This window comes from Nicotiana attenuata, unplaced genomic scaffold, assembly GCF_001879085.1.
Source record: "Nicotiana attenuata strain UT unplaced genomic scaffold, NIATTr2, whole genome shotgun sequence".
Taxonomy (NCBI): domain Eukaryota; kingdom Viridiplantae; phylum Streptophyta; class Magnoliopsida; order Solanales; family Solanaceae; genus Nicotiana; species Nicotiana attenuata.
The window spans coordinates 120006-130885 of NW_017670819.1; the positions used below are offsets into that span (position 1 = coordinate 120006).

The 10880-nt window shown below is 35.3% G+C and overlaps 1 protein-coding gene across 2 annotated transcripts; it reads right to left on the reverse strand.

Annotated features, from left to right (window-relative positions):
* Nucleotides 1-3287: 3287 nt before the first annotated feature.
* LOC109243637 (DEAD-box ATP-dependent RNA helicase 56) lies at nt 3288-10194 on the reverse strand. 2 transcript variants are annotated; one of them, XM_019410594.1, is made up of 12 exons: nt 10056-10194; nt 9811-9946; nt 8792-8892; nt 7241-7413; nt 6891-7122; nt 6667-6785; nt 6043-6099; nt 5777-5961; nt 4878-5022; nt 4698-4781; nt 4539-4602; nt 3288-3981 (listed from the first exon to the last, which is right to left on the reverse strand). In XM_019410594.1, the coding sequence occupies exons 2-12, from the start codon at nt 9924-9926 to the stop codon at nt 3971-3973; spliced, it is 1287 nt and encodes a 428-aa protein (XP_019266139.1). In that variant the 5' UTR covers nt 9927-9946; nt 10056-10194; the 3' UTR covers nt 3288-3970. The 2 variants fall into 2 exon arrangements, with proteins under 2 accessions (XP_019266139.1, XP_019266142.1); XM_019410597.1 differs by having other exon boundaries at nt 7241-7515.
* Nucleotides 10195-10880: the final 686 nt, after the last annotated feature.

The following is a 10880-nucleotide window of genomic DNA, read 5'->3' on the forward strand; positions in this document are numbered from 1 at the left end:
AAAAAAAAAAAATAACACAAACATGTGCCATGTGATATATCTCACAATCTAACCCATTTTATGTTAAGGTGTTATATTGGACGTGGAGTTAAAAGAAAAAAAATTAGAATGTATGATAATATAATATTTAAGTGGCTATAAAATAATATTATGAAAAGTAAAATTAAAAATTTAAATTTACATTATTTTTAAATATGTGCAAACAGATTTAAAGGTATTTTGTAAGTTCTATGAAAGAACAAAAGAACAGATGATTATTTTGTAATGGAGTCTTCTGCCATGTGAAAGACAAACCTTATTTTGGGCGATTTGCATCTATACCCGCTTTTTGGGTCACGTTTTAACTTGTGCTTGCTTTGCAAAATAAATTGCAAGCGTACCCACTTTTTCGCGTAACTTCAGCATACGGGACTGAAGTAGCAAAGGCAATACGCTGAAGTTTTTTGTCCTGGATAAGATGTTGAAGTTATTTAGTTCATTTGTAAAAACTTCAGCACTAAAATAGTTGAAGTTTTTTGTCCTGGATTCATTAGTTTTGACATAAAACTTTTTCAAAAACTTCACCAGAAGATGCTGAAACTATTTAGTTCATTTATAAAAACTTCAGCACTAAAATAGCGAAGTTTTTTTGTCCTGGATTCATTAGTTTTGTCAAAAAACTTTTTCAAAAATTTCTGCAGAAGATACTGAAGTTATTTAGTTCATTTGTAAAAACTTCAGCACTAAATGAGCTAAAGATTTTTTGTCCTGGATTCATTAGTGTTGTCATAAAACTTTTTCAAAAACTTTAGCAGAAGATGTTGAAGTTATTTAGTTCATTTGTAAAAATTTCAGCACTAAATAAGCTGAAGTTTTTTTGTCCTGGATAAGCTTTTTCAAAAATTTCAGCAAAAGATGCTGAAGTTATTTAGTTCATTTGTAAAAACTTCAGCACTAAATAAGCTGAAGTTTTTTTGTCCTGGATAAGCTTTTTCAAAAACTTCAACAGAAGATGCTGAAGTCAGTGGCGAAGCCACATGCTTGTAAGGGTGGTCAACTGACCACCCTTCATCGAAAAATTGTACTGTATACGTAGGTAAAATATTACGTTTTAGAGGTATATAACACATATTGAACACCCTTTGTCGTAAAAAAATTTCACTTTTTTTAAATTTGAACACCCTTAAAGAAACCCCTAACTTCGCCACTGGCTGAAGTTATTTAGTTCATTTGTAAAAACTTCAGCACTATATAAGCTGAAGTTTTTGAAAAAGCTTTCTAACATATTAGATAAATAATCATCTTATTCTTTCATAGTGTATTACTACTATAAAATAATCAAATTGCCAACAATATCTAAATCATAAATTTTGAAAACAATAAACGTGAAAACAACAAAGTTACGTGGAAATGTTCACAAATTATTGTCTACTAACTTAGGGGTCGTTTGGTTGGAATATGATTTATACCGGTATAAGTTATGCCGGTATAAGTTATATTGGGTTAAGTTATGATGGGATTAGTTATGTTGGGATTGTTGTTTATTCATTGTTTGGTATGTTCTATTAAGAATGACAATTGCACAATTTCTAAGAAGAAGGTATAAGTTATACTGGTGCTAATTACCCCACAATCTATAAGGTATAAGTTATCCCAGTGTTAAAATTAATACCGGGATAACTTATACCTGGTTTGCTAACCAAACAAAGTACTAAGGTGGTATTAAATTTTTATATCACCCGTATACCTTCTTATACCTCATACCAAACGACCCCTTACGTAATTATTTATAATTTATTTTTAAATAATCTGATAAACATACTTATGGCAATCATCCCATGAACTGAAGTTTCATAGCAGCATCAGCAGTAGTAGAAGAAAGAAGAAGAAGAAAACGAAGGAGGAGAAGGAGGAGAAAGGGGCTGAATTTGTTTTAAAAGTGGGTACAAGTTAAAACTTTTTAAAAAAAATGAGTATAGGATAAATAGGGGCGACCAAATAGAACACTCTGTGCAATTTTTACCCTTATTTTGGTTTCCCCGAAAAGCAAAATACATTGACAGCTCATCGAACTTGTCCGATACTTAATCTAGCCACTTAAATAGGTAAAAGTTTATCTATATGCCCAATGTTTATAACAAATCAACCTAATATACCATGATTAAATTATAAATTAAGATGAAAAATACTAATTAAGCATGATTTAATAACAAAAATATAAGCAAAGACGTTTCATATATTTATTAAATTGGTAACTTGTTTTTAGTTTTATAACCTGCCTCTTTTATTTATACATGGAAGATTTACTTTTACACGTAAGAAATCTGTCTTTTACAAATAAAATATCTAAAAAAAGTCATTTTCTTAATTCAAAATTATATCGTGTATTCAAAATTGTAACGAAACACGATGTACAAATAGACTTGGTGAGAACATCAAATTCTGATACTAAGGCCCCGTTTGTCCATACATTTTGGTCCCGTTTTTTCAAATCTTTTTTGAAAACATTGTTTGTTTATAGATTAATGATCTATTTTTGAAAAATTTCTGAAATTATTTTTCAAGTTCCCAAAATCTAGTTTAGGGTATATTTTGGGTGAAACTTGTTCTCCCACTCACAAAACTTCAAAATTTTTTTTAAATAAAATGCATGTCCAAACATAATTTCGACTTCCAAAAATTATTTTTCAAAACTACTTCAAAAATTATTTTTTCAAGTTTCACTAAATCTATGTCCAAACGCTAGCTAAAACGTATACCAACTAAATATATGACCGCTTGAACAGTAGACTAAACCTATGATCACTTGAACAGTGACCTCTACTGGAACTATGTCACTCACACAGTCAGACACGACTCAATATCAGCCAGATCAGAGGCAGTGTCTTGTGCGAAGCGCGGACAAAAACAAGTTCTCTCTCTCTAGAGCTTTACCTGGTCATTGGACCAAATTTGCTACGTCAAGAAATGGGTCAAACAGGAACCACCAAAATACTTGGCCTGGTGAGTTTGATTGTGCTCTTGTTGTAGAAAGCTTTTCATTTAATTCTAATTGATCTGCTCAAAAATTAAAATAACAATAACTGAAACATTACGTCCTTTCGATATTGGAATTTGTCATCACTCAATTTAAAGTCGAACAATGTTGGTTTGCGTTTGACGTTTAAAGATGAAAAGACATCAAACAATGTCAAAAGAAATTACCCGAAGGAACAAGGTGCCATCGTTTTTGCATTAAACTAATTGATATTACCAGTTAAAGACAGCACTTTGAATTTGAATTCTTAAAGAAATAGAAAGCTTGCATAAAGAGCGTAGATTGTAAGACAATTTAACCATACTCACAGCAACCAAGTCTACAAAGATGGCTAATTACAATGACACTAAAACATCAGTTGTCAAGATAAATAACTCCAACACAACTTCAAGCTAGGCTAAAATATGATAACAGGTAGACTTAGCAGAAACCCCGATACATATATAATGCTCAACCTGCCTTGAGATTTCCTCTCTATCGATTATGGTACTAACAGCCAGCAATTCACCAAAGTGAAACTAAATATTGCATGTTAATACTAAACCAAAAAAAGTTCCAAATTGATATTCCCACTGAATTTCTGCAACTGCAGATGATACCAACCCACCACCAAGCTGCCACACCATTTTGCAGAGGCACGATTTCAGAGAAAAGTAACTCCAGAAACTTGAACAAATGAGTATATAACATTAGCTAGCAGCGGTATGAACAACTAAAGCAGAATAATCCATCCATTTGGGTACTAGCTAGAACACTGGGTATCATAACATTAAGACATTTCCATGCTAATGTAGGAACAGCATAGGTCCGATGAGGGTACAGGAAATCCAGAAGTGCCAAAGCAGAGGAAGCCTCCGCGCAATTCTAACCATATTGCATAAAGCAGAAACATCATCGCCACTCCCAGTCTTCAGCAAATCAACTTCAACATTTGCTAGGCAGGCCTCAGACCCACTAAGATGGCACTGTACACAAGATATGCTAGTGTGAGCTCCCGAAAAAAATTGATCAAATAACCAACAAATAAATAAACCACAAGACTAATGCATAGAATATCTCAAAAGCAATAGAATTTTAAGAGGAATTATGATTCTATTTTTGTACCATTACTGTACCACATCACGAACCACTTCAAGAAACATACTCCTAAAGAAGTCATGCAAATCCTAGTAGGCACCGAGGGTTTCCAGGATATAGAGTACGAAATATACTTAAATTTTCTTTTTTATGAAAGAGCAATTCACTGTTCCAATCTCAAACGGATATGGCCCACACCTCTACACTCTCCATTAAAATACCAAAGCTTGGTTCCCCAAAAAGATCTCAAATTTGTGACATGTACCAACCACATATCCTGCAATGTACTAGCTTTTTCGTTGAACCAAAGCCTAGGGAATTGTACAATGAAAAATCTTTTCTTATTGCGATTGCAGGTATGCTCACAATCAGATTTGCAACAAGAAGAAAAAGCAAACATCGAAAAAAGTCAACAAAGCTTCAGAAGTAAACATCAAGGACATACTGTATGTAGAAGTATCAATCTGCTCAGGAAGTTCTTTAATATCCACTTCAAACCTCTCCTGAACCTACAGTAGGTGAAAGCATAAAAAACTGATGTTAATACGGATGGCATTATAAATCATAACGGAGCCCAAAAAAAAGTGGACGTCTGACTCTCAACCTGATTGAGAACATCAGAATCTGATGCGGAGGACACAAATGTTATGGCAAGGCCTTTGGTTCCAAATCTACCAGCTCTTCCCACCTATCAGTATCATTCAAGATTAAACAATAAGACTACTTGGACAGGATCAGAATTCAGAACTTGAAAAAAATGAGTTCAAGGACAGATAGGACATACTCTGTGAAGGTAAGTATCTGCAGAATCTGGCATGTCATAGTTAATGACAATGTTAACCCTTTCAATGTCTATGCCTCTCCCAACCAAATCAGTCGCCACAAGAATTCTCTTGTGCCCTTCCTTGAAACCCTTGTAGCGTGTCAATCTATCAAGCAGCATAACATGATTACTGTCTCTTCTAATACACAAACACAATAGCCTTCAAGAAATCAAATGAAATGTATGGACAAGCAAATAACTCCAACGGGAACATTTGAAGAGATGCGCAAAAACATTAAAGAAAAATGCTTCTGAACCTTGTTCCTCTAACACAACTAATACCACAAATCCTGGGGGGAGGGGGGATGGAATCTTGTCGAGGAACTGATAATCTCGTTGACAATAGACTTCTCATGGTCACAGACAATTATTAAAATCATTGTTCACATTGAGTAAACACTGAGGAGTCGTTTGGTAGGACATATTAGGGAAAACAATACATGTATTAGCTTTGGCATTGTTATCCCTTGTTTGATAGTGTTTTTCAACCTAGTTCTAAACCCTATTCAGTACTATTCTTATACATGGCAAACCATGGCATTAGCAATACCATGGTTTTTAATACATGTAACAGAACTGCCCAATCAAAACCTTTTCCAAAGAAGTTTATGCAGGTTAATGCATGGAGGTATTTCTATAAACAAACAATTTTTAAAAAAAATTATGCAATGCATGTTAGTTTTAATGCACCAAACCAAATAATCGGTAAAAAATAATCTCAGCATAACTAATCCCAACATTACTAATCCCAGCATTACTAATACACCCTATTCAGTACTATTCATATACAACCTACCAAACAACCCCTGAGTGCATAAGCAGATAATATCAAGAGAAGTTGAACCAGAAGTCGGGCTTACCTTTCTTCCTGAGTCATGCCAGAGTGGATGCAGATAGCTGGAAAATTACACTCCACAAGTAACTTATTCAACTCTGCTGCTCTGCTCACGCTCTTGACAAAAATAACAACTTGGTTGAAGTCCAAAGCATCCAACAGGTCATTGAGCTTACGGTTTTTCTCAGTTTCACTCAATTTGATGTAGTGCTGCCATCAAATAGAAGCAACTTCAGGAAGATTGTGATAAGTAATAAAATGAAGGCAAAACATTAGGCTTCAACAATGTACCTGTACAAGTCCATGCAGGGTCAACTTGGCCTCATCATCAACATAAATTTCCATTGGCTGAAAGGAATAAACGTTATAGTAAAGGATATTAGGAGCTTCGTGAGCTAAGGGAATCTGATTACGAAATGAACGATGGATGAAGATCCTCCATCTGTGAATTTTCTCCTTGCAGCTTAAGAGTAAAAGCACCCAACCAGTCCCCCATGTTCAACATGTCTTTTTACAGCGCTTACCAAAAAGCTTCCAGTAGGACTCCAAGCATCAACCTCCCAGATTGACCCTTCTCCACTAACATCCCCACCCTCTTGACATCCATTTCCACAGTAAAGATCTTTCCCACCCCTGTTTACATCTTTAACTATGGGACAAGAACATGGAAGAACAAAGATGACAGACAAACCCAAGAAAACATAGAACTACAACCTTAATGGAAAAAATAGCTGCGAAGCACAGCTTTTACAGCTACCAGCTCCAAAGACACCTTATCTTTATTCACTTCCCCAGTAAAATTAAGTTGAGACAATGGTTATACCAAAAGAATACACTAAATTATTGCCTGGAGAAAGCTGAAATTATGGAAAAACGGTAGACTTCTAAAATCAAGAACTGGCCACAGGAAATTACATCTTGCATGAATTTCTTGCAAACCGGGCGAATCTCCTTGCTGAGAGTTGCAGAAAACATCATGACTTGCTTGTCATGAGGCGTCATTTTGAAGATCTCCTGCACGTCTCTCCTCATGTCTGCGTATGCAACAGATGTACTTAAGAAAAGTATTACCAAAGAGTAAAGATGATAGTAACTCTAGCAGCGAAAGTTATGTAACAAAAAGCTTAGCTAAGACATACCAAGGGATTCAAGCATCTTGTCACATTCATCTAGTATAAAATGCCTCACATTCCTCAAAGACAGGTCCTTTTCTCTTGCCAATGCAAGTACTCTTCCAGGAGTTCCAACGACAATATGCGGACATTCATTCTTCAGCAGCTCCTTATGGAGTTTGATGTTGACACCACCATAGAAAACAGCAACCTTGATATCGGGCAGATATGTGCTGAACCTCTCAAACTCATGACAGATCTGCAGATAGTGTAATTAGTTAGCAAATTAAACATCCTTTTTTGTCAGGTTAGCAAATTAGACATCATTTAACCTCGTATGAATGAAAAACAGAAAACTTGCAGATCAGAATACATGCCTGATAAGCTAATTCCCTAGTGTGACATAGAACCAGGGCAGCAACCTGACCAGCAACAGGTTCAATCTGTTGCAGAGTTGAAAGAACAAAAACAGCGGTTTTGCCCATTCCAGATTTAGCTTGGCAAATAACATCCATTCCCAGAATAGCTTGTGGAATACACTCGTGTTGCACTGATGAATAACCAAATACATGGAAGCCAACGAGACCTCAGTTTCAGTTTAAAAATTTTACCATTGTACATCTCCAAATTAGTAGTGGTAGGAGTAATTTACCTGAAAACAGAAGATAGAAAGAAGTTGTCAAGAACAACCTAGAAGGAAGAATATTACGGTCTAAGGAGAACAAAAAATGAGAATAATAATAACGATGATGATGATAACAATAATAACAACAGCAAAAACAACAACAACAATAATAATAAAAGACTTGTATAAGCACACTTATAAAACCCTACACAGATGCAGAACCTAAAAGGAAAAATTGAGACAACAGCCTACTATAGTAGGTAGCTCTTACAACAGCTTATGACCAGATTTCAGAACCCTATAATAGTTTCTCTCCACGCCACACTACATAGAAAGCAACAAGCTCCAGGGAAAATAAAGGACTGAGCCCACAAATGCATAAACGTCAAAACAGGTTAAAATAAAAGGTTCACTTGGAAAATTGGACCGGACTCACAAAGTTTTACAAGGCCTTCCTCTTAGTCCAACGAACACTAGTCTTACTCAAATTTATGATAAACGACTTACAACTAGCAAAGAAGTATACTGGATTGGAGGAACTGCACCACTTAAAAAAATGACGATAGCAGTGCACATTGGGCCACTATTGTTCACCTGACTATCACAGTTCTCAGAAAATTAAAATTTTGCTCTGATGATATTCATGGCATGGGAGGGTTATGAGCTAATCAAATCAGCCAATAACGCCTCAGCACGAAAATAGTTTAAATCCCACATATGGCTACTCTATATCCCTCCCCCCCCCCCCCAATGAATATCTTCTTCTACTGGTAAATTGTCACTTGAGGGAAATTGAGATTCCTTTAAAACTAGAGGTGTTCAAAATCTAACACCAATCCATACACAAGCGCAACAAGCCAAAAGGATACAATTCTGCATCTACTGAGTTTCAATAAAAAGGAATTGGGCACGACATAGAACACATATGATCCATGTTTCATAGCTTATTTCTTCTATTCAGCACAAAAGAACCCCCCCCCCCTTTTTTTTTTGCTTGATTCAAAGGAAAGAGGAAACTAAGCACGGAATATGCTTTGTACTCGACCGTAAATCCTAAATCCTTGCACTTATCCACATACCAACGGTAGCATTATTTTGGTGAGGAAATGCAAGCAAACATATACTTATTTTTACACACTTATTAGCTTCAATTAAAGAAGATAAGACTGGAGGAGGAGAATGCTTAGAAGAGGCCACCGCAAATAAGTTCAAAGATTTTATTATCAATTTTTTTTACAGGACAGTACTGAAATAGACAATTTTGGTTAGGAAGGAAAACATGTCCAGGTACAAGATAACTTGCCTTCGGAAGGATGCTCAAACCCAGAGTCCACAATAGCCCGCAATAGCTCTGGCTTAAGAAGAAAATCTCTGAAACCCGAACTGTGAATACCAACATAACCCCTGCATCCACCAAAAAAAGACCATAAAATTAATACTTGATTCGAAGTATACAAAATTTCTAGCTTGACAAAGCAGATCAAAGGGGGTCACAGAAATAAATACCACCCAAGTACTGATCAAAAAAGAAAACCCTTGAGAAAATACAACAAAAAATTGACAAGTTTGAAAAGTGTCAGATTGACATTAGACTATCCCAGCAAGCCAGCACCATGGAAATATTTATAGAGCAAATACAAAAAAAATTATCAACAAGAACATAGATAAAGAATGTACATCAATCAATCAATCATTTAAGCCTCCACCCAAACTAGTCAAAATTAACTAACTGAATCCTTGATATTTCAATCTACTCAGACCTGCTTCTTTTCATTACTAATATATTTGACCTCTAAAAATATAAAAAATGAACCGCCTCTACTGAGGCTCAATCACAAACTAGCTAAGTTTGGCTATATTATTCCTCTATATCTTTTCTACTCTATTTAGGCAAGTTCGGTTCCATACCAATAAACAGATGGGGAAAAAACATACGAAAAGGTCATAAAAACCTCTAATTCTTAACTATACACAACTCAATAACAGACAAACAAAAAAAATAGAGATATAGGCTTATTTCAAGCAGGAAAAGGATCAGAAACCCAAAATAATGTAATTTTTAAGCAGCAAAAAATTCTCAAGCACGTAGCTTCCCCAACATAAAATACGAAGCATAATAGCATAATTTCAATCAACTAACTAGGTTGGACCAAACCATAACGCATGAACATAGGCTTCATAACTATGTTACAAAATATTATTACTAAGAAATACAACAAAGGATTAAAAAACATTGACGTAAGCCTAAAATTAAAGAAAATAGTTCCAGTGTAAACAACATAGAAAAAACAGACACATTTAATATCGGCATGAAGATCTCACTTTTTGGCGGACTCGCCGTTGACTTTTCCGGTGACGGGATCAGGGAGTTTTTCATCATCTTCTTCATAGTCGAGAAGCTCCTCTTCATATGCATCGTTCTCCTTGTTCTCGCCCATTCTTTTGCTATGAACTATTACTACAAAATACGCCAGATCCAATCACAAAATATCAGTAATTTAAAATCGAAGTAAAATATGGATAAATACGTACAAAAATCAGAGATTTGAGAGGAAAGTTGCTCTTACCTTACAGAATCTCAGAGAAAAGTTGGATCTTGGTCGGGGAAATTAGGGCTAGGGTTGAGCAGAAGCGTCTGCAGGAAAAATGTTAGGACAAAAATAGGAAAAATATAAATCGTATGCGGGAGCAGAGAGTGATAGGGTTTTGTGATAGAGGGGCAGGTTATAAATGACGAGATGCTGAAAACTTTGTTGACGAGTTTGTCCTTAGCTCCTTTTACGAATTTGTACAAAAGTCGGCTTAAACTATGGGGATATTTTGGACATTTTAAATTTTTAATATCTCTCCTTCTGAAAAAAGGTCCTTTTCCTTTTCCGTTGATGGAGATTCCCTTTTGACCTTAGTATAATTTGCTATATTTTAAGCCTTTGTATATTTGTAAATAACGAAGACAAGATTCGCTTAGACTAAGAAAAAGAGCACCATAACACAAGAAAGTGATCCTTTTTGGGCTAATATAGAAAAACTCGTGGTAAATCTTCATAAATGAAGCAAAAGGATTCCATTTGACTTTCAATAAAGCATCTCATAGTAAGCTTCTACTAATCAAGAAGCAAATTGTATTCAACTCTTATTTCGAGTTTCAATAATAATAACTTGAGTTAATATTAATTGGAAATCCCCATTTTCATTATATATCCAATGAAGTAGGAGCTTGCTCCCTTTTTAGTGATACTTCTATCGCTTGCCTCTCGAGATCCTACATGAAAGACAATTGCGAGAACCTGTCTGGATTGCGTGGCGATTTAACAAGCGTATTACCTGTTTCAAGATTAAGACTCGGAAGAAAATCCCTCTAAGTCTCCCGTCTCATGAAGTTAGAGATTCTC